At 32.0% G+C, this 24,614-nt stretch overlaps 2 protein-coding genes across 2 annotated transcripts; one reads left to right on the top strand and one right to left on the bottom strand.

Annotated features, from left to right (window-relative positions):
- The first annotated feature begins 478 nt into the window (after positions 1 to 478).
- On the top strand, positions 479 to 7,036 carry LOC111878139 (citrate synthase, mitochondrial). The gene is made up of 20 exons (XM_052763827.1): positions 479 to 635; positions 831 to 900; positions 1,363 to 1,425; positions 1,633 to 1,674; positions 1,774 to 1,839; positions 1,933 to 1,998; positions 2,083 to 2,196; positions 2,836 to 2,899; positions 3,054 to 3,136; positions 3,295 to 3,344; positions 3,439 to 3,516; positions 4,135 to 4,263; positions 4,406 to 4,448; positions 4,589 to 4,675; positions 5,494 to 5,595; positions 5,701 to 5,808; positions 5,902 to 5,952; positions 6,039 to 6,112; positions 6,307 to 6,358; positions 6,588 to 7,036. The coding sequence occupies exons 2-20, from the start codon at positions 850 to 852 to the stop codon at positions 6,672 to 6,674; spliced, it is 1,410 nt and encodes a 469-aa protein (XP_052619787.1). The 5' UTR covers positions 479 to 635; positions 831 to 849; the 3' UTR covers positions 6,675 to 7,036.
- A 1,550-nt stretch (positions 7,037 to 8,586) lies between these two features.
- On the bottom strand, positions 8,587 to 9,865 carry LOC111878142 (uncharacterized). The gene is made up of 3 exons (XM_023874654.3): positions 9,661 to 9,865; positions 8,991 to 9,098; positions 8,587 to 8,913 (listed from the first exon to the last, which is right to left on the bottom strand). The coding sequence occupies exons 1-3, from the start codon at positions 9,736 to 9,738 to the stop codon at positions 8,695 to 8,697; spliced, it is 405 nt and encodes a 134-aa protein (XP_023730422.1). The 5' UTR covers positions 9,739 to 9,865; the 3' UTR covers positions 8,587 to 8,694.
- Positions 9,866 to 24,614: the final 14,749 nt, after the last annotated feature.

The raw sequence follows: 24,614 nt of genomic DNA, 5'->3' as shown, positions 1-24,614 counted from the left end.
GGTTGTAGCGATGATGGTTCCGGCGATGATGGGAAACAATATGTTTTACTTTAGAGAGTGCAAGAAGTTTGGAGTGAAAGACATAAATTAGTTCTTGAAATTCAAATAAACTGATCGTAAACACTTATTTTAAAAGCTAGAAGGGTAAATTCGAAAGTTTACTTTGTAAATTTATAAGCTAAGAGGATGTCAATACGACAAAAAAAAAAAAGTACTATTTTATTATAATAGAAGATTCAAGACATTATATACCATATATTTACCATATAAAAAATATCAAATCAACAAGTTATGAGTCCTATTCTAATAGTGTTTTTTACCATTAATAAGTTTTATGATATGTTAATAAAAAAGAATTTAATAATGTCATTTTACCATAAAAAATAATTTATTAGCAAATCATTTTCCATAATATTCCATTATTGAACTCCAAAAATATTGGTAGAAATGTAGCATAATGGATTTGACAAGTCTACCGTGACGGCTTATGTTTTTCGTATTTTAAACCTTTTTTTGTTTGTTACTTATTCAACAACGCACCGCCGATCCATCTCTCCCCAAAACTTTTTCCAGTATTCTCTTTTCATCACCACCATTGTTTGCACCCTTTCATCACTTCCTTTTCGAATCTAAAGGTAGGAACTCAACTTTTTTCTCTTACACAATAAGTCGTTTTAATCAATCATCACCAGAAGTCCAAATCGAATTTCGTAATTGTATTTTACATTCAACCGACAAAATCGCATAAGAATCAATTGATTTTGTATGCTTTTGAGTTGTTAGATCTGCCTTTTCTTCCGATTGAAAGACGATTTTTGCTGATTCTGCAGTATTGTTTGTTCCTCGGCTATGGTGTTCTACAGAAGTGTTTCGCTTCTTTCGAAGCTGAGAAATCGTGTTGTAAGTTGTTTTTTGACTTTTTTTTTCTTCATTTCTGTAGGTGTTCTTGATTAGTAGGTAATTTTTATAAGATCATGGATGCCTTTACTTACCCAAAGTGTTAAAAAACGACCTACATTTTACGCAAGCTTAACAATCAAAAAATTTATACTGTTGTTACGATCAACGAATTTCAACTAGTAACTAGTACTTAATATGATGTCCAATTTAGTTAATATCCAAACAATATAGAATCCACCATGAACGACCTTTCTGATTTTTCAAGGTCAACATGTACCCTTTCATTTTAGAAGAGGGTGTACAATATTCTTTAATATATGATAAGTTTTTTGTAACTCTTTCTGTTCCTTCACTGAAGAGTATTAACATTAATTTAGTGAATCATTGTCTCTATGCACTTCATTAAGCATCATTTTTATGGTCGACATGGATCATGATCCGATTGTGTTTTTTTCTTAACAGGTTCAACAGCCTAGTCTGACCAATTCAGTAAGGTGGCTGCAAATCCAGACCTCATCTGACCTTGTAAGTGTTGATTATCATACTATTCTTCAAATTATAAACTAATATGAACTTAAATTGACAACAAAAGTCAAACTAATGCTATTTCATCAAGAACAAAGAGAATAAGCTTGTTCAATAAGCACAGGAAATATGTAGTACATGATTTATTAATTCTTGATTGAGAATTTGGATTGGAAACCTGAATATAGTTATTTTATATCCATGTAGGACCTTCATGCTCAACTTAAGGAATTGATTCCAGAACAACAGGTATAATTTCTACATTTATGGTTACATTGTCATGTTGTTTATAAAGAATCTTTTCCTTTCATTGTCTTTTAAACTTGTATTGTATAAATCTTGTAACAGGAGCGCCTAAAAAAGATTAAATCAGAATATGGAAAAGTTCAACTGGGCAACATCACTGTTGATATGGTACATAAATTCTTCTAACTTCATTTTATTTTTCATTTTCTTGATAGTTTCTTTTTGTTAATATCTACTTTCTCATGTGATACAAATATAAAGGTACTTGGTGGGATGAGAGGAATGACAGGTCTACTATGGGAAACATCCTTACTTGATCCAGATGAGGTATTATTCACTTCAATTTTATCATGAGAAAATGTTTGTTTGTTTTTTTTATTTAAAGAAAATGATTTTTTTTTGATAAATCAGGGAATTCGATTCAGGGGTCTCTCTATACCTGAATGTCAGAAAGTATTGCCAGCAGCAAAGCCTGGTGGAGAACCATTGCCTGAGGGTCTTCTATGGCTTCTTTTGACAGGAAAGGTAGACAACCTTTTTCCATTTTTTATTTTTTTAATTGTTTATTATGTTTTTTTATTCATTTTATATATTGCTAAATGCAAGAAATAGTAATGTACTTTTTCTTATTTGTTTTCTATAGCATCATACTTTTGTTTTTTTCTCCTACATTATTATACTTCCAATTTTTTTTATCATTGTAAAACTTCAAATTACATATATATCCTTATAAAATATATCCAAATACTTAGTTTGATCATATTTACTATATTTAAAAAAAAACACTATCTTTATATTGGTTTTTTTGTTATTAAGAAAATAATTAACTTATAACATTACAATATTACCCTTCTTCCACATTGCTATTCTCAAGCTATTTACTTCATAAATCTCTACAAAATATTGACACCCACATTAAACATTAGTTTTCCCATAAATTTTACCTGAAGAACAAAATTATTTGGAAGAGAATAAAAAAATAAGTAATGTACTTCAAAAAAATCTTCCTAATTATATAGCAATGAAGAATAAGATTGCTTTTTAATTGGATGATACTGCTATAAGTATAATAAACAAATAAGTAAAAATATCTTTCTATTTCTTGCATTTAACCCTTTTATATATAATATATTAACCTATGTTATTTATTTTGTTAACTTTAAGGTTCCAACTAAAGAACAAGTGGATGCTTTATCCAAGGAACTTCGAAGTCGTGCAACTATTCCAGGTTTTTTATTTTTTTTCTTTTTCATTATTTTCTTTAAGATAGTGTATTTCTATTATATGTAGTTTAGTTTCTGATTTCTACATAATTTATCTTTTCTATTAGCTATATTAATTTTTTTTTTCTAACTATTGCTAAAATCCATTTAATGTTGCAGATCATGTGTATAAAACAATTGATGCCTTACCTGTAACAGCTCATCCAATGACTCAGTTTACAACTGGTGTTATGGCTCTTCAGGTTTATATAAAACTATACTTTTTGGAGCTTTGAGAATTATGGTTCAATTATTTATATAATAATATTATTAATAATAATAATCCCTGTGTTATATATAAACCTCAAGCTACGTTTCAGTTATACCTCAAAATGTAACTAACTACTAATTATTGTCTTAGGTACAAAGTGAATTTTCAAAAGCATATGAGAAGGGTATCCATAAATCCAAGTGAGTTTATTTGGAGTATTTATCTTGTTGAAAATTGAAATAACTTTTTATTAATTAATGTAAATAAATAAATATTATCCTGCTTTTATTATAGATACTGGGAGCCTACATTTGAAGACTCTCTTTCATTAATTGCTCAAGTTCCAGCTGTAGCTGCATATGTCTATCGCAGGTATATCCATATTATTATATATAGTTAAATAAGTTTTTTTTTTTTTTTTTTAATTAATTGGTATATCAGGTTGAGTAAATTACACGAATGGTCCCTATAGTTTAGTGTAATTTGCGCGTTTGGTCCCTAACTTATTTTTTTAACTCGGAAGGTCCCTACTGGTTGTTTTTATTATGCGCTTGGTCTCTGTCTTACTTAAAAAGACTATTTTGCCATTGATTTTTTAATTTATTTAAATAAACACACCCCCAACCCCACCCCACCCCACCCCTCACCTTACCTTACCTACCCCACCATTTTTCCCTATTTAATAGTCTTTTTAGGTAAGACAGGGACCAAACGCGTAACAAAAACAAACAGTAGGGACCAAACGCGTAACAAAAACAAACAGTAGGGACCAAACGTGTAACAAAAACAAACAGCAGGGACCTTCCGAGTTAAAAAAATAAGTTAGGGACCAAGCTTGCAAATTACCCCTAACCATAGGGACCATTCGTATAATTTACTCTAATAGGTTAAGCACTTAATCTTAACAGCTATACTGATGGTTTTATTTTATGTATTGAAAGTTTTCTTATGTAGCTATTAAGTTTGACTCTTTGACTTTTTTTTTAAAAGGATTTACAAAGGTGGAGAAAGGATACCTGTAGATGACACATTGGATTATGGTGGAAATTTTGCACATATGCTTGGATTTGATGGACCTGAAATGCAAGAACTTATGAGGCTTTATGTTACTATTCATAGGTGAGAGATTGTGTCAAAATTCAATTTATTTTTATTTAGTTATATTGTTTAAATAAATCTATGCTTTAAATTTTAATGAAATATATATATATATATATATATATATATATATATATATATATATATATATAAATTATTGTAGTGATCATGAAGGTGGAAATGTCAGTGCTCATACTGGTCATCTTGTAAGCAAAGCATTTAACCCTTTTCTCAAGTTATTTAGAATCTTCTTTTTAGTTTTTTATATTTTGAAATTCAACAAATATTTGTTATTTTTATTGTTAGATATAAAATTATTGTTTAATTAGTTTTGATTATTATTTAGGTTTCAAGTGCTCTCTCGGATCCTTATCTTTCATTTGCTGCAGCATTGAATGGTCTAGCTGGACCCCTTCATGGTTTGGCTAATCAGGTATCTTATTTATTTATTTATTTATTTAAATATATGCATTTTTTACACCTTGTATTTGTTTAAGTTAAATGTGTATTTATGCAACTGTTCACCTTTTTATTCAACTTATGCAACAATGTATCATTTTCTTTATTGATTTGTAGTTTTATACAACAATCGTTCACTTTCTTTAACAATTTAGAGCAAATTACATGAATGGTCCCTATGGTTTAGGGTAATTTGTGCGTTTGGTCCCTAACTTATTTTTTTAACTCTCAAGCTCCCTACTGTTTGTTTTTGTTACACGCTTTGTACCTGTCTTACCTAAAAAGGCTATTTTGCCATTGATTTTTTAATTTATTTAAATAAGCACACCCCAACCCCACCCCACCCCCCTCATCTTACCTTACCTACCCCACCATTTTTCCCTATTTAAATAATAGTCTTTTTAGGTAAGACAGAGACCAAGCGCATAACAAAAACAAACAGTAGGGACCTTCCGAGTTAACAAAATAAGTTAGGGACCAAGTGCGTCAATTACCCCAAACCTTAGGGACCATTCGTGTAATTTACTCAACAATTTTTTCAACAATTTATGCAACATTCCATTTCTTTTAACAATTTATGCAAAAAATGATTCACTTTTTTAACAATCTATACAACTTAAGCGAATTATACAACCACATTTTAACAAATTTGTTGCATAAATTGGGGAAAAGGTGATTAATTCACAACCTTTCTCTTCCATGTTTAATCAAAAAATCAGAAGTAGAATTATATCTTGTTTTATATGTGAAGTGTAAAAAGATATTTATTTTTTGATTATTTTTTTTTTGTAGGAAGTTTTGTTATGGATAAAGTCTGTGGTGGCTGAATGTGGAGAGAATGTAACCACTGACCAATTGAAAGACTACATCTGGAAAACCTTAAACAGTGGCAAGGTAATACCATTTCTTTATTTAACTATTTAATTGAATTTACATTGTTTAATTTATTTTCCTTTTGGTTATTTGATTTTAATTTATATTTAAATATTTAAAATGTAGGTTGTTCCTGGATTTGGACATGGTGTTCTACGAAAAACAGATCCCAGATACATGTGTCAACGTGAATTTGCATTGAAACATTTGCCTAATGATCCTTTATTTCAATTGGTCAGCATTTAATAATAAACTTATAATCTAATTATTATTATTATTATTATATCATATTTCATCTGACTTAAATATTAAATTAAACTTTTACAGGTTTCCAAACTTTTTGATGTGGTTCCACCAATTCTAACTGAACTTGGCAAGGTGAGTTACTTTTTTTTTTTTGAAGTAAAAAAAATAAAAAATAATAATGAAATTTAATCTGGAATTATGAATATATATATATACAGGTGAAGAACCCATGGCCCAATGTTGATGCTCATAGTGGGGTGTTGCTTAACTACTATGGTTTAACAGAAGCAAGGTGAGAATATTCAACAATTTCTATACATTTATTTATTTCTTTATTATAATTTATAGCATCCTACTTATAAAGAAATTTTCATTGCTATAATAAGAAAATAAATTGAAGTAGGATGATGCTATAATAGTTAATACACAAATATATGAAATTAATTACATGGTTATATATAATTTTTGGTTATTAAACATTTTCAGATACTACACTGTTCTCTTTGGTGTCTCAAGGGCAATTGGAATCTGTTCTCAGGTTACCTCACTACCTTAAATTATACTTCATTTCGTCCCCATTTAGAACAAAAGACATAAATGCCCTCCAAATTCTCATCATCGAATACATTACACATCCCTAGAAAGCTTGACAAAAATTGCGACATTGCCAACGTGAATGTCCTATCCATATGTCAAAAAGACGGGAATGCCCTCCATGTACTCGTTATTGAAAATAGACTTATGATTTTTCTTTTAATTTTTTGTAGTTGATATGGGATAGAGCTCTTGGGTTGCCATTGGAGAGGCCAAAGAGTGTTACAATGGAATGGCTTGAAAACAAGTGCAAGAAGTGAAAAAAAATCTTTTCAGATTTTAAACCAAAAAAAAAATAATTTCCTTTTCATTTTTTATTAAATAAATGCAAATAATAAGAATTGCTGTAGATACGATACCATATACGAAAAGCCTTGATACTAGTCTTTGCTTATTTGGAGACTCTTTAGAAGCATGCGGATAGTTTGTGTATTTGAGTACGTGGCATACTTCCTTTGATGTAGTAAATTTACAATTTTATCCACATGTATTTGTATTTCCAGTTTTGCCTTGTGTGTAACACAAGGAAGTGGAAGTATAAGATTAAATCGTTATGGATTTTATGAAAGATGTGATGATGCAAGCAAATATTGCAAATATATAAAGGGGGTTTTGGTTATAATTTTTGTGGTTTTCTTGTAAATCTGATTAACACATGATGTTAAACAAACTTCTAGTTCAAGATTAACTATTTATGTGATACTTTTTTTAATAAAAAAAATTATACGATGAAATGATTTTTTGTTGAAATACGATTTTGGTTTCAAACTAGAACCAAAAAATGCAATATCGTAATTGGAACTCGTTATAATGTATGTGATGACGACATATGTTAAATGGAACATTTTCACCAAAATGATCACTTTTCTTAAACAATTTGACCTTCTTTTTTGTAGATTGGCAGAATGAGGTTAAGTTTGAAACTTTTTTGTAAACTTTCAAAATCGAAGTATGTGATTGAGAGAGTTCCCAGCTAGGTTTAAAAAATTAATGAAAATTCTGATATTAGCCTTTAGCGAGGACCATTAATTTTGAAACTCAAAACTCAAAAAAAGTTATATGTATTTTTGAAAGTGTCTATTTTGATGCATTTCTCTACGTTGAACATACTATTTATGCAACAATGTTTTTTTTTTTTTTTTTTACAACCGAATACATAAATGTGCTACTCTTTTATTTGTTATTTATGAAACAACTTTTTTTCTTTATGTCAATTTTTGTGACAATTTTTTTCTTTTACTAATTTATGTGACGATTTTTAGACAGTGTGAGGTTGTTTTTTGAAATAATTTATTGACTTGTTGGTTTTTTAAAAAATCTAATAAGTAAAAAATATTTTGGTATCAAATAAGGACTTTTTAAAATGATTTTCCGAACAACTAAACATTTTTTGATAAATAAGGATGAGTTGATGTTGTAAAAGCTTTTGGCTTATTAAAATTAAGATGACCTATATACCCCCAAAAGTATACACTCTACCCCTTGTTTTCATAGCTTCTATTATTTTATTTTTGTATGAACGTAATTTTAATATTATCAATGATTTAATAAAAAAATTATAAATTTTGCAAAAGAAATTTATATTATATATTTTATAAAAAATATAATTTTTGTCCAAAAAAACTATAAAATCTTAAATATTATATGTAAAGTAGTAAATGATTATAAATACCTAAGCATGTCCTTTTTGGTCATTTTACATGTATAAACTAATCCAATTATTTTTTATAAAACAACTTATTGACGTATAGGTTTTTACAACCACAAAAATTAATCCAAACATTTTTCACTATAAATCAATAAATTGTTTTGGAGTTATAAGCAATCCCAAACGCCCTGTTATTTATGTATTTATACAAATTTTCATTCTTTTGCAAATTTATGTGACAACTTTTGGTTATATAAGTATTTTTGCAATTTACACGAGTTATCCAACCTCAGCAAAATATTGCATTTCGTGGCCATAAAATGAAATTTCGTTGCATAATTCGCATAAAAAAGCCATTTTTTTCTATTTATAAAATAAAAAAATAGTCTTTGGTTATTACATAAATGTACATTGAACCATTTTCTTAATTTCTACTCATTCAAAACGTATATAGTTAGAAACACATAAGTATCTGTTAGGTAAAAACAAACAGTTTCACTTAGAAACCAAAAAGCAAGTGTGAGTTTAAAAATGTAACCAAAACCCATTTATTTTCCCATATTTCAGTTCAATAAATATAATTATCCCGAACAAATTATCATTCCAACTCCAAAAGAAAAAAACAAAACCAATTAATTAAAACCCTTTTCCTCCACTTTATCAATATCTTCAACAGATGCTGCAAAAATCTGCCTTTCATCAGAAGTCGCAGTGATAACAGGCATCCATACATCAGCAGTATCACTCAACAATGACATCACTTGTGGATCAGCAGCCATGGCTGATGATATCATCTCATCAACATTGTCTAACTTTGCAGATAATTTATCCAACTCTGAAGCAAGTTCTAGCTGATGATTCAGAAAAAAAAAAACCCATCATTTCAATTTCGGTAAGAAATGAATTTGAATATAAAAAATGAATCTACCTCGTCAAGAATTTTTGTAGACTTTGAAGGAACTTTGGTAACTTCTAATCCAAGGGCTTCGATTTTGGCACGCAATTCAACTTCTTCTTGGTTAGTCAATGATTCCACCTATACAATTTTCAAAAGGGCACTTGTTAGTTCGATTAAAAATATGTGCACATTGTTTGTTTTGTAAATCCATCAAAGAAATTGGAATGTGAACTATGTTAAACGAAGCTCGCGTTTGTGTTTTAATGAGTTTATGAAGACGATTTGCATCTCAAATTGTGTGAATCGATCGAAACCCTAACAACAAATCGGTAAATCTAGACTATATAATAAGTTAATAACTCCATGATCTCAAAAACAACCTAATCCACAACAAGCTTATTAGATCAAATCCAGACTCATACGACCAAAATCCCTCTATCTTTTCACAGCTACATCAAATACCCTCCTCATAGAATTGATCAAATCCAAAAAATTGAACAACTTCGAATTCGTATATTCTACAAAAGTGGCAAAATTAAGGAAAACTGAATGCCTAAAAAATTTCCATTTAATTGAATTCATTAGAATGCAATAAGTTAACAAAAGATCATTAATTTTAAGCTACGAAATATGGGGAACTTCAGAATCGTTCGAGGAAAAGGAAAAACAAAATTGGTACAGAAATCTGGGATGCTTTAACCTGTTGGAGGAGATTAGAGAGGAGGCCGAAGAACTGAGTGTCCGGGAGTGATGACGATGGCTTGCCTTCTTCACCCATTTTTCCTTTATTTTTCTGGTAATTCGATCTTATTCAACCTTTTCCCTCGATGAGACGCAGGTCTGTAATCTGTTCCCTGATTTTTGTTTTACTTTTTATTGTTTAAATTCATTTTATATATACATATTACGGGTTGTGGCCTTGTGAAAAGTCTCTTTTACTTTTCGTTCTGCTTGCACAAATGAAATATATAAGTACTTTCTTGGAATGTACAAGTTAATATATAAGTATTTTATTCACTTTATTTAAGTTATATACCATTTTCTTTAATTTTGTGCATATTATTTTATTATAAATTATTAATGAGATTTCTTCCACTAAGGACCTGTTTGGTACTGAGTGTTACATATAATGATTTCAGAATAAACAATAATACTTGGATATTGTTTGGATTGTGATTACTTCACTTTCTAAAATCTGATACTTGAATAATTTGTCTCTTATATCATGAGGTAGATGAATTCAAAAGCAGGATAATCCAAAAAATCTAATTTGGATTACAAGCATAATCTAAATCTTAAACACATAATACATTATGATGTTATGTGTTCTTGAGAGACTAACAAATTGATAATGATCAATTTCGTATATGTGAATGATCAATCTTTTTCTTGGAATAATTACCTTGCATTTATACAAGGAGGGAAAAGTGGTTAAGTGTTGGTTACACCAAATTCGCGCCAAAAAGGGGTAGTTTTAGGAGATAACTGAAGCTTACATCACCATGATGTCATCGGTAGATATTTGGCGGGAACCACCGCCAAGGGTTATGCCCCTTGGACCCTGCTAAGGGCGCTTCCCCTTGGAACCCTGTACCTAGGGGCGCTACCCACGAACCTGCGTATCTTCGAGTCAACTTTAACATTTTGAGTGTGCACCCCGCACCTCCAGTCTTGGATAGTGAACTGAACTCGGCATGTCTCGACAATAATAACAATTACATTAAAATATATTGATAATACTAAAATTACCAACAAAGAGATTTTGGAAGCGTTTAGGAGAATCTAGCTTCTAGCGTTTGACAAAACGCTCCGTTTTGAATTAAAAAACCTTGTTTTGTATTACCTCCACTCTCGGATAGTGACTTGCACTAAAATATGTTGATAATACTAAAATTACCAACACGGAGCGTTTGAAAGCTTCTAATTTCTAACGTTCGACAAAACGCTCTATTTTGAACAAAAAGCCTCATCATTTATGTTCAGGTTGCGAGGTGAGTTGTCCTCACTGTACTTACAGGTCGAAGGCACTAAGGCCGACCCTTCGGATTGATATCTTGTTATACATGTTATTGTACTGTAGTGATTTGTTAAATCGGTATCCTGGTATGTAGGATGATGCTATGCTTAGTGATCTGTAAGATTTGCCTGATTGTGTGTTGGTTGGATACATGTTAGTTGTGCAGTGTGATTGGGTTGAGACTGTCCTGCTTTGTACGGCCAGTCAACAAACCTGGTGAAGTTAATATCGATATGTTATATGTATGCTTATCTGTTATGTATATGTTGATATGGTTTATGTGTGGTTGGGTTGAGGCGGTCCTGCTGTAACACCCCGACTCCCAGGGATCAATTTTAAAGCTTTATATTCATAATTATAGACCTACTCGACGAGTTGACTACCCTAACTCGTCATGTAGAGACTAATCAGGCCGTGTGGTTTATGGAACCTACTCGACGAGTTGGTGGACCCCAACTCGACGAGTAGAGGTTGTGCATGGAAACCCTAATTTTTAGGGTTTGCACCCTATTTAAAGGACCTTAAGTCCTCCTTCCCGCCTCCTTACCACCTTTTCACATCCATAAGCAAACCCTAATCGAGCTAACCCTATTTTGAGTGTGTGTGATGATAAAAGTGTGTGTTTGGTTCATTTCTTGAAGAGATTTGAAGATTTAAAAGCTTGGAATGAGAAGGGGCTTGCAGATCCAACATCTACATCGTTTTAGCATTCATTTGAAGGTAAAAAGTCATTACCTTAATCATTGTCTTGATAGATCTCTTCATTCAAGAGTTTAGGGCCATTTCTAGCTTATCCTTGAAGCATTTTTGGTTTTGAGCATGATTTGAAGTTGTAAATTCAGATTTGGACTCCTTTAGGCCCTTATTGACATAAAGTCTCAAGCTTTATGAAGCTTTGGCCCTTCTCCATGCCCTAAACCTCTTCCTAAGGCTAGTTTTGAGTGTTTTAGCTTCTTGAAGCCTTGCATGCATGTAAAGTTAGCAACTTTACGTGGTAACTACACCCTAGGAGGCTAGATCTACAGTTTTGAGCCTTGGTTTCGCTTAAAAGCGTATGAATGAGAAAATGACGGAAGGAACTCGGCGAGTTGCATAGTCAACTCGACGAGTTGGATGAGGGTTTCCCGCTTTCTGGATTCTGCATGAACTCGGCGAGTTAGTGAGATAACTCGACGAGTTGGTTAGGGTTTCCCCGATCTTCTGAACACTCCATGGGCTCGACGAGTTGTCTGGTAACTCGGTGAGTTGTACTGAATGACAACATACCTAGGGCGGTTCGGATAGACTGCAGGCCCAATGGGGCACATTAGTCAGGCCGAAGGCCCGAATAACAGTCCAAACAGGCAGAAGGCCTGGTAGGGCGGACCAGACATGCTGAAGGTTCTGAGCGTGGGCCAAATAGACTGAAGCCCCGGTGAGGGCGGTCAAGTCATACTGTAGACTCTATATGCATGTTGTTTGTTATGATATGGTTATGGTTTGTATGGCGTTGGTATTTTGGGGGAACTCACTAAGCTTCGGGGTTACAATTTTGGATTTTGTTTCAGGTACTTCAGATGATCGTGGGAAGGCGAATGCTTGATCGTGCACCTCTTTGTATTTTATGATTTTGATTTCTAGGATACTCTGACATGAAGTTATTTTGAAAACATGTTGTAATAAATAATGGTTTTTGAATGATTGAAAAAGTTTTAAATTTTATGAATTTTATGGATGTTACAAGTTGGTATCAAAGCCTTAGTTTGAGTGAATTGGAGGAACACTCGTGTGAATCCAGTCTCAAACTAAGGAGAAAGGTTTTAAAAATGATTTTCAAATGGTTTTCAAAATACTAAAGGATGATGCAGAGTATATGTAACATCCCAATTGACAGGTATCCTTATTGTTTCTTCTAAATTTCAAGTTTTAAGGTCTACTCAACGAGTTGACGCTATGAATCGTCCAGTAGAAGCGGGACATGACACACCATTTAATGAGGAACCTGACGAGTCGGCAAGGGGGACTCGACGAGTAGGAGCTGGCAGAGGAAACCCTAAATTTCAGGGTTTATGCACCCTATATATTGGACCATTAGCGCCTCCTACTGTCCTCTATCACCCCTTGAGAGCCAGAAACCCTAATTTCCGTGAGTGTGAGCTTGGATAGTGTTTTAGAGCTTTGGGAAATGATTTTTGTGAAGGAAACTTGCAGATAAAGAGGCTAGCATCAAGGATTTCGTGTGGATCCAGAGTCTACTTCAGCTTGGGCATGTTTTGGAGGTAACAAGTTGTTACCTTGACCTCTTTTCTTCTAGAATCTTTCATATGTGAAGATTAGGGCTTTCTTTAGCTATTCATGAAGGGATTATAGTATGGGAGCTAGATTTGAAGTTGAAACTTCATATCTGAACCTCTTTTGAGCCCTAAGTTCATAAAGTTCCTAATAGGGTCATGAAGGAACCCTTGTTTATGAGTAAAATCCCATTCCAAGCTTAGATGTGGAATTTGAGGCATGCAAATACGTAAAGGTAGCAACTTTACGTTGCTAATACACTATAGGGACCTAGATCTGCTGATTGTAACAAAGGGATAGCTCAAAATCGCTTGATCATGAGAATATGCGTATGGACTCGGCGAGTCGGGTAGGGTTTTGTCCAAATTGGTCCCGCATGGACTCGATGAGGTCTGGGAGATGACTCGACGAGTCAGTTTGAGTTCCATTCACTGGATCGCATATCGACTCGACGAGTCTGCTAATAGACTCGGCGAGTCGAGTCGAGAAATTCTGGAATCAGTAGGGACTCGAGGCGGAGAAAGTTATATTCAGCAAATAAGTCAACATAGACTGTTAACCATTGACCAGTGACTTGATTTGACTGTGGGATGTCTTGTATCTCCCAAGGGAATTTTGGTAATTTGAGTAATTATTGAGTGGGCCACTTATGGGTACAGGCGAGATGGTTGGAGTTATATCTGGAGGTGTGAGCCGTATCATTCCGAGCTACTAGCAAGGTGAGTTATCCTCACTATATCAATAGGGTCTAAGGCACCAAAGTCGGCCCTTTTAGCTATTATCTTAGTTATAGTATGATGCATGTGGTATGATCTGTTGGATCAGTATCAGGATAGACAGTATGTTGTTATGCTCTTATGATCTGTAACGCCCTGTTCTAAAATATTCGTTTATGGAATTTCAGAGGCCAAGGCCAGGGGCGTTTTAGTCCTTTATTAAATTTGGAGTTATTATTTGAGAAATTTTCGGGTCAGGTTATGTTGTTAGAAGCGTAGGACTTCTCGCCACCTTTCTGTGGATATAAAGTTCATCAGAAACGGATCTAGAACGAAGGAGTTATGACACTTTGAAGATTTGACGAGAATGGCCCTTATAGAGAAAAGTTTGCATGGAAGGCTCTGCATGCATGTTTGGAACACGCGTGGGTACGCCCAGCGTAATGAGGCAGCTTGGTCGCGGATGTCCAAGGCGTACGCTAAAAGTTATGAAACCCTAATTTCGGATTGAGCACTATATAAAGGACATTATGGTTCCAACCCTAGCCCCCATATGAGCCTCCCCAACCTCAGAAGAAACCCTAGAACGCTACCTTCATTTTATGAGATCTTGACCTTGGAGAACCTATTTTGGTGGATTAAAGCTTGGAAGCAAAGAGAAGAAGGTTGGCAAGGAGGAACCTTTGAAGCTAGAGCTTGTAGATCTGGGATAAGTGCTTCATTTCGGACCTTTGCAAGGTAAAAAGTCTTGAGCTTGATGATTAACCTCTTAGATCTCCTTAGTACAAGTTTATGGACCTTTTGGTCCCAAGATTGGAACTTTATGACTTAAGCTCGTTTATAGACCAGGGTTGCCTCCCTTTGAGTCATATAAGTCCCAGAAGCAGTAAGGTTTCAACCTTTGTGGTCCTATTAAGTCCATGCATGAGATCTTGTCCCCTTTATGGAAGTATAAAAGTGTTTTGAGAGTTTAGTAAACTCTTTGCCTGCATCTTAGTAGAGTATTTTAGGGTTTTGTCCCAAAAGTTGGAGACTTTATGAGATATTGAGCTCCATAGACTTTGATCAACCCCTTTGAGTGTATTTAATGGTGTAATGTCGTAAAAATCAAGACTTGGACGTTGGAAACAAGCCATGCATGAGATATGAGCATTTTGTGATAGAAGAGTGAGAGTTTTGTGTGTTTGTGACCTTATCAGCCATGCCAAGGCTTAAAGCCATTGACTTTATGGAGTAAGAGCTATTAGGGAGTCCAGATCTGTGATATGAGCCAAGGTATTAACGGATTAAGACTAAATGAGTAGAAGGAGTAAATCTGGAAAGTACGCTGAGCGTAATTCCAGTACGCCCCGCGTATTGACCAAGTGTCCCCGATGACCAATCTGGATTCGTGAGTACGCTGAGTTACCAAGGGAGGTACGCTCCGCGTAACCTCATTGTGGACTTTTTGAGCTAAGTCTCATTTTGGGCCTTGAGTGTTGGGCCTGGACGTTGGGCTTGTTGCAATAGAGTTTTGGACTAGAGGAATATATATATATATATATATATATATATATATATATATATATATATATATATGTGCTTTAGGCCCTTGAGTTGGGCTTGCCATTTAGATTTGAGAGTTGGGCCTCAGAAGAGCCCATTTATTACTGGGCCTTGGTGAGACCAATGGGTTTTAGGTTATTGATGGACTGGTTAGTGGACTACCTTTAGACCTAATGAGTGAGAGTTTGTACTTAGTTCCTAATTGGGTTAATTGTGGGTCTGACTCAGAGATAGATGCTGGTGCGCAACAACAACATTTATAGGGGTTGTTCATCATCCGAGGTGAGTCTTCTCACTATACTTACCATGAGTGGTATCTTTGTGTGACTGAGATGTCTTATGTGCTTACCTGTGTATTGTGATATTCTGCATTATGTCTTTGTGATTTATGTTGAGTATTATTATTATGAGCTTACTGAGTTAGGGCCGGAGGGTCCACCCGAGTTTTGGGACCGGAGGGTCTTATCTGAGTATAGCCATGAGAGGCTATCGAGACATGTGCGGTATTTTGAGGAACTCACTAAACTTCGTGCTTACCGTGTTATGTGATATGTGTTTCAGGTTTTCTCAGAATCGCGGGAAGACACCAACTTGATTATACACACTAGAGAAAGAATTATGTTCGAGGATCCTGGATTATTAATCAAACAATTATAGAGTTGCGTTTTGTAAATTAAATCAATGAGATTTTTGTGAAATGTGTTATGAGAATTATTTTATTTTAAAATGAAAAATTTGTTTTTTGAAAATTTACGGTGTTACACCTCTATCTCCTTATTTGTAGGGGTATTTATTGTAAATCCATTATATATAATGGATTCTCTCCTCATTAATTTATGAAGTTGATTTTATTACTTGTTATACACATGATGAATATTTGAGAATGAGTGAGACTATAACAAGGGATGTTCTTGTAAAGTTTGTGGAATGTGTTATTTCATGCTTTCGTGAGGAGTAACTTAGAAGTCCTAATCAAGATGATTTGGCACGATTGTTCCATGTTGGAGAAAAACATGGATTTCCAGGTATGGTAGACAGTATTGACTGTATGCACCGGGAATGGAAAAATTGCCCCACTGCTTGGGCTGGACAATATGCAAGTAGAAGCGGTATGACAACAATAATTTTGGAAGTTATTGAATCGTATGACTTATGGATATGTCATGCATTCTTTGGAATACCAGGGTCGTGCAATGATATTAATGTCCTCTAAAGATTTCCTCTTTTTGATGATGTCTTGGCTGGTCGAGCACCAAAGGTGAGTTACACTGTGAGTGATCGACAAAATAATAAGGCTTTATATCTTACTGATGACATATATCCTTCATGGGCTGTCTTTGTCAAGTCAATAAGTTCTCCACAACTTCGAAAAGACAAGTTGTTCGTTGAACATCAAGAGGCTGCTAAAAAAGATGTTGAACGAACATTTGGAGTTTTGCAAGCTCATTTTGCATTTCTTCATCGCCCTTGTCTTGTGTGGGACAAGGATATGATGGGTAAAATTATGATTGCGTGTATCGTCATTCATAATATAATCGTTAAGGATGAACGACAAATATACCTTCATTATTATGATCAATTAGAATTTATAACTACAGAAGACAACAATCATTTGAATACTTTACCCAACGAATTACAGATCTATCAAGTTATATGACCAATATGACACAAGTTTGCAATAGAGAAACTCATAAAGTTCTAAAAGACGATTTGATTGGGCATATATGGAAAAAATTCAGTACTGAAGAATAATTAAGTAGTTTGCATCTTCTGTATCTGCAATTTATTTTATCTATTTTATTAAGTATGTTTCATAAATATAAAATAATTTTTTATCTAGTTTTTTTAAATAATTTTATGCTTAAAATAAATAATTTACTTGTGTCAAGATAGAATATTTATTTTTAATATTTCTAGTAGTTTTTAGTAAAATAAAAATAAAAATAAATTATATTTTTTAAGGAAAAATGAGTTTGGATTATGTTGCTAATGAGTGTAAAAAATTAGATTGAATTGAGTTGTATAGATGAAAGAGAGAGAAAACTTAATTTCTTTTATAAAAAAACTGGGTTGGGTTGGATTGCTAATGGATAGTCTAATAGGGTCTGAGATCTCCTATTTATATTAACATGAAAAATCTAAATAAAAAAACAGGATAAATACGGTGGCAAGAACAAGGGAATTGGAGTTCAAAAGACAAGCCAATAAAAGGAAGCAGACACAGAGTTATGAATCAAATGCATCAAACAAGAAGTCAAGCCATCCGTGAAATCTAAATAATTAGTTTTTCCTAATCTTCATGGTATACTTTAGTAAATATACATAGTTAGAGGTAATTCTGTATAAAATCTAAATAATTAGCGAGGAATCTGAATCTCTCTCTTTTTATTTATTTATTATTATTTGTAAATGCATCCTATATGTCTCCTTCTTCTCGAATGAAAACTAACGACAACTTGAATTGCCTTCTGGCAGGGCCGGCTTAACAAGTTCGGAGGCTCTAAGCGAACCAAAAATTTGGGGCCCTTTGACATGTAAAACAAAACGAAATTATGAAGCCAAACAACTTAAACTTTTTAGATAATCAAGTTAAGAGACCAAAAATTTAAATTAAAAACTTTTCTGTTTTAGATGCTATATTTCTAATAAATCAATTATATACAATCTAATTGAAATCTCACATGCAATTTCACATTATTCTGTCATTAATCAGGAACAAAACATTGTCCAGTAGACCAATACTTTCAGATGTTAGTTTATTATGAAAAAAAATCATTCATTAGATTGCAAAAAAGGTTAATTTATTATGAAAAATATCATTCATATGTAGTCTCTAGTGTCACTGTCATTTATTTAGACAGTACTTAATGCATATTGACCATTTTTTTTTGAAACAGATACAATCTAGAGCAACCTAAAAGCTGCCAATGCCAAACTATGAGAATCACTAGTATGTTAATACTCGATAGACTAGAATATTTACAAATACAAAAGATTTGGAAAAAGATTGTGGTGATTGATATAATGTCTTTTTTGCCCTCATATATGTGTTCGTTTACAAGTATGACTGGATAGACCAATTATGATAATTTTGTTGACCTGTGATAACATCTTGAACTTCAGTTTTAATGGTATATGACATAAAAGGGTATAAGGCTAAAATAGCTGATAGCAACTATTTTTATAACTAATGAACTATCAGTCTCAACATTCCTGGCTTGCGGCTGCAATAACTGGATTAATAACTAGTTAACTATCAGTTCTTCAGTCCTTTAACAAAGGACATCCGTGATTGTGTCACGTCCATTGTGAAAAGATTAACCCTAATCAATTCATTCAATTGACTATTAACCCTAATTAGATAATTAGATATAATAGAAAAATCAAAAGTGAAAAGTGAAAATACAATCATATTACCGTTTCAGTGACAGCAGAATAGCATCAGATCATCAAAATTCATTAATTTTTTAGCAATGGAGAAACCTTAACCAAGAATGAAGATTGAAGAAGGAAGAAGATCATGAAGAACAGCAGCGTGCAGCAATTCAGCGACGCGATTCAGTGATTCAGCGAGACATCGACTCAATAGAAGAGTAGATTAGTAGAAGAAACGATTGGAGAAGGCTTAGCCGCTTAGAATCGAGAACGAGAATTCAGAAACAATCAGAAGTTTAATCGATGTATGTAGTCGTCGCTTGAAGAATGGATCAGCAATTCGCGTGATTTTTTGGAAACTACTAAGTTTGGATCAAAAGAAAATGGGGCCTCTAACAATTGAGGCCCTAAACCCTGCCTTTACTAATCAAACAATAAGGCCGGCCCTGCCTTCTGGCTTCTGCCTTTGGTCGAATCGACTACAAATATTCATATCAACGATTCATACGTACATTGATTAATATCAATATATATTTCAAAAAGCTAAAAGGTTCATCTACGTTTACTTTATCAAGAAAAATAAAATTGGTCATGGGATTGTGTGTGGGAGAAAAGTAGGCCGATGCATACTAACCTAGGGTCGAAGGTTATTATTCGTGCATGCTTCATGCATTTGCAAAAAAATGAAACTATAAAATCTCTTCAAAATTAATATAGAAAAACAAAAGTTTTTAATTAAAAAACGAGAAATGGGTCGGAGGTGCGTGATATTTACGATTTAAGAATGACCATAAAAAAATAGGTATATGTGCTTGTTTTCTTTTTTGTCGGGTTACGTGTATTTTAACATTGACTCGTATAAAATCAATAATGTTGGCTTTAAAGTTTATAAATTCAGTCGATTAAAACTCAAAAACTCAGATACCATCATTTTGAAAAAGTCTAACTTTTATTACATATTATATTATATTTTAAAGAAATAATCATTATATTAGACAAATCTTGGCTTTAAAGTTTATAAATTCATGCCTTTTCATAATATTTTGTCAAATATAATTTCCAGCGGCCGGATGTGGTCTCCAGCCATCTCACTATCAGCCACGATGTCGTTTGTACTCCGGACAGTCTCTACTCAAAACAAGAAATAAACTATGCACAAGAATCTAACAAATTTGTTTGGTTTGCGCAATTGACATAATCTATAATGACTATGAAAATATACCACTTGTATTATGATTTAGGGATAATGACTTAAAAGGGTAATGTATTTTTTGATTTGTACAAATTTAATCATTCATTTTTTTTCGTCCACATTTACCCCTTTCAACTTGTTAAATTGTACGCATTTAGTCCTTATGACCGACTACTCCAGGTTAGCCGATCAATATGACTTAATAGGGTAATATATTTCTCACTTTGTACACATTTAGTCCTTAATATTTTTGTACACATTTAGTCCTTAATATTTTTTTTGTTGCAAAATAAGTCATTTTTGTTTTTGTAATAATTCAGTACTTATGAATGCTTTCTTTAGGCTTTTCCCATGACATCTTACGTGTGATAGCCATATGGTGGTGGGATAGGTTAAGGTGGTCAAAGGATATGTTGTAGGCCAAAATACCTGGTGTGGGTCAGCTGTAAGCCATAGACACGGAGGCTTGAGAAGAGCGGTTGGGTTAAGGCAGCATGCCGACAAACCCTAGGTATTCCAGTCCAATGACTGATTGCACTTGTTGCATGTTGGCATTCCAGTCTGATGACTGATTGGGGATAGGTATTCCAGTCTGATGAGTGTGGGCTCGTTATGCATGATAATATGTTTGTTGTATTGAGTATTTTGGAGGAAACTCATTAAATTTTGTGCTTACCTAGTTGTTTATGTTTTCATGTTCTATCGTTGATCGGGGGAAGATGAATGCTTGATTGTACACACTCATCAACAGTATTGAGGATTCCACGTTTATTATATTACTCTGATTTTTGATAAATATATTTTGGAATAAACGTTTTTTTTTCTTAATAATGGATTTATAATTAGGGAGTTTTGTCTTATTTAAAAAAGAAAATTTTTGGTTGTGAAAATGAATTGTTACACATAAACATCAACAGCCCCACACACTTCATCAATGATTATCCCACGTTAGATGTCGTGAGAAAAAACCTAAAGAAATCATTCATAAGTACTGAATGAGTACAAAAACAAAAATGACTTATTTTGAAACAAAAAATTGTTAAGGACTAAATGTGTACAAAAATATTAAGGACTAAATGTGTACAAAGTGAGAAATATATTACCCTATTAAGTCATTTTTCTTGGTTAACCTGAAGTAACCGGTCATAAGGATTGAATGTGTACAGTTTAACAAGTTGAATGGGTAAATGTGGACGAAAAAAAAAACTCAGTGACAAAATGTGTACAAATCGAAAATATATTACCCTTTTAAGTCATTATCCCTATGATTTATTATATTTTGGTCTATAGTTGTTATATTCTATGATATTTATAGTATTATGATTTAGTAATGTAATATTTAATTTAAAATTTGAATTTATTTAGAGCATAAATTATCTTATAAAACATATTTATTTAACTAATTACAAATAATATGTTATTAATTATTATATCAAGTTATAATAAACAATAATAAAGAAAATATTACTTTGTTATTATATATTATTAATTTTGATATCAACCCAACACCACCCCAACCTCGGTAGATGTGGTTACGCTTGTTCACAATCTCTCTCATTCCTTCCTCTCTTTATCTCTCTCTTCCCACAAGTGAGTATGTAAATGAGATTCAGTTCCTAACCTGGTGATGATCATATGAAAATGTATTTAGCTGATGTAGCTAGCTCAACATATGCGTAAGTTAGAGATACACTATGTATAGCCTTAATGTTAAAGATTATAATTGTTTAGATACGATGAAGTTATCTGTTTTCTTTTTCACTAGTTATGCAAAAAGGTTACATATTTACCAGCACAAACTAATGTGATTTTGTTATAATATTATGTAATAAAATTCGTATGTTACTAGGGGCGGAACGTCTCTATGGCCAGGGGGGCCATGACCCCCCTGATTTTTTTACTTGCTATTTGTACTGTATACATATGGATTTGATCTTATTTCTTTAAACTATCTTTTGGCCCTCACGTTTATGATGCAAGGTCATGAAAAAAAATATAGACCGATTAACTCCAAAAAAAACACAAAATCTTATTTTTATAAATTATTTGATTCATCACAAAATCTTATTTTTATTAATTATTTGATTCATCGTGTAACTACTAAATTAGTAAACTAATAAAGTTATAATCAGAAGGATCAATGAAAAATAATCATGTTACACTAAATTAGTAAACTAAATAAACTATAATCCAAATCAATGAAAAATAATCAAAACCAATCCTCGTAAATCTCGGATGCCAACCGAAGAAAACTTAAAGAGCTATAAAAAATCAAAAAACTATTTTAAAGTACAAGCTCTTGACCCAATCTTTGAAAAAAATACAAAACCCTAAAAAAAGGAAGCATCGTTGCTGCCGGAAAAAAGAACTGCCCATCGGAGATATCGCATGCACCATAGTGCTTACCTCAGCCAGATTTCTCACCAGAAATATATTATCGTTGGCCGACTGCTTTCTTAGCCTTCTCCTCTGTTCACCGATTACTCCTCCTTGGTCACTGTCTCTTAACTATTTTCTGATCAGTCCTCTCTATGGTTCTTTGACTGATACTCCGACATAAACCTTCGTTGGCGGTGCTTCCTTCCGGCATCTTCTCTCCTTCAAACCTTTGTGATCTTTATCTCTTATTTCTGGTTTTCCCTTCACTGTCTCTTATTTATAGATTAGAAAGACATATTATTAGGATAACTATACTAGGGTACTTGTTAAAACATTAAAAAAGACTACAACTTTTATTTACTGTTTCTAATTTATGAGTTCTTATTTAGAATGCTACAATAATCCTTCAAAGTGTACTTATAAATTATTATTTTTATTTTATTATCTATTAAATACCAGTATTAGTTAAAATGGTGGTATGTAGTGTATAGTAAAATGGAAAAAAAATCAATTATTAAGCTTTAATTTATATAGATTTTGGTTATGGCCACCCTATTTTTTATAGTCGTGTTCCGCCCCTGTATGTTACCAATTTAATTTATACATGCATTATAAGTTCATAAACGATATATATTGTATATTCGAATCAAAGCATATAACTTTGTTAATCTATACCGAGATCATATAAGTACAAAGTTTTGACATTTTTATTATATATTTTTATTGCTACAGATAACTAATTTTAGAAAAAAAAACACTCGTTAATATTATTATAAAATGGTAAGTGGAGAGGATATATGATTGTGACATTAGTGATGTATGATGTATCTTAAGAAATTCATCAAATTATTAAATTTCTTTACGATTTTATTTTTAGTATGATAAAATATCATAATAACTCTTTGATATATGTAGTTTTGTCACTGTATTTATACGTTTATTAACAAAAACCTTTGGTTTCATTCAAAATTCGCCAAATAAAATATCTTTTGTGGTTATACACATTAATTTTTTTTTTATAAACTACATATATTTTCATACTTATATCCTTTATATTACTTTTATCCAACTTTACGTATTACTAAAATGAAAAGACCGACGTAATCTTAATAATATTATCTTTGTTTAAAAGTTCTTTTGCTTTAAGAACCATTTTGTTTTAATATTCGGATTGAAATCTTCAAGTCACCTATATTTTTTAATCATTCATTTTGTAATTCCATAAAGCAAATTCCTTAAAATTCTATTGAATAAAATATAATAATATAGAATATAGATGATATATGTTATTATTTATTTCTAACTTCTTTTCTATGTTTTATCCTATTTACTAGTTACATTCGTTTACATACGGTTTTCTTTTAAATATTTTTTATTCCATACAATATTGAAGTAAAATTAACATGCGGTTGCTCTCATTGATTACGATTATTAATTAACTAGTTGTGAGACCATGTATTACATGAGAACTTAAAATTTATAAGAAAATAAGAAAAGTAATGAATTATTAAAATGGAAATGTTTTTTTTTTTTTATATTTTAAATGTAAAAAAAATAATTTGAATAAATTAACAAAATAAATTAATGAGTTTTAATTTGGTAATTTTAAAATTAGAAGGTAAGTTCATTAATAAAATTGATATTCATTTATTACTACATTTATTCTAATTACTACATTAAAAGATTATGTGAAATTTAATAAAATAAGAAAAGTCATAAAATAATATGTGGAAAAAAAATTAATTCAAAATAACCAAAAAATGACATTTGACAAATTGAATGGAAGTGTGACATGTGGCAAAAAAAAACATTCATTTATTATTAGAGAGGATTTAACAAAGATAATGTTTTGATTCTTTACGATTTAACCATTACTGTTTTTTATTTCAATCAATAAAAGTTATATATATATATATATATATATATATATATATATATATATATATATATATATATATATATATATATATATATATATATATATAAAGAACTTTATACTACATCTGTAACTTTCGGGTTTAATTGGTGATAAAACATACACCACTTTTCATTACCGATATGTCATCGCATGTAATTTATAAATAATATTTTGCCTTTTGAAATTTAACATATTATACTCATCATTTAATTTAATTTGAGAAGTTTGTTACCAAATTAAA

This window comes from Lactuca sativa, chromosome 1, assembly GCF_002870075.4.
Source record: "Lactuca sativa cultivar Salinas chromosome 1, Lsat_Salinas_v11, whole genome shotgun sequence".
Classification (NCBI taxonomy): domain Eukaryota; kingdom Viridiplantae; phylum Streptophyta; class Magnoliopsida; order Asterales; family Asteraceae; genus Lactuca; species Lactuca sativa.
Note: the sequence above shows the minus strand (reverse complement) of the source record. Positions and strands in the feature narration are given on the sequence as shown.

Bases quoted from the DNA above. Each gene is read 5' to 3' on its own strand.
- LOC111878142 (XM_023874654.3), bottom strand. From the start codon at position 9,738: ATGGGTGAAGAAGGCAAGCCATCGTCATCACTCCCGGACACTCAGTTC. The intron at 9,099-9,660 runs GTTAAAGCATCC...AAAATTGTATAG, and splicing joins TCTCTAATCTCCTCCAACAG to GTGGAATCATTGACTAACCA. The intron at 8,914-8,990 runs GTAGATTCATTT...CTGAATCATCAG, and splicing joins CTACAAAAATTCTTGACGAG to CTAGAACTTGCTTCAGAGTT.
- LOC111878139 (XM_052763827.1), top strand. From the start codon at position 850: ATGGTGTTCTACAGAAGTGTTTCGCTTCTTTCGAAGCTGAGAAATCGT. The intron at 1,675-1,773 runs GTATAATTTCTA...ATCTTGTAACAG, and splicing joins AATTGATTCCAGAACAACAG to GAGCGCCTAAAAAAGATTAA. The intron at 5,809-5,901 runs GTCAGCATTTAA...AAACTTTTACAG, and splicing joins ATGATCCTTTATTTCAATTG to GTTTCCAAACTTTTTGATGT.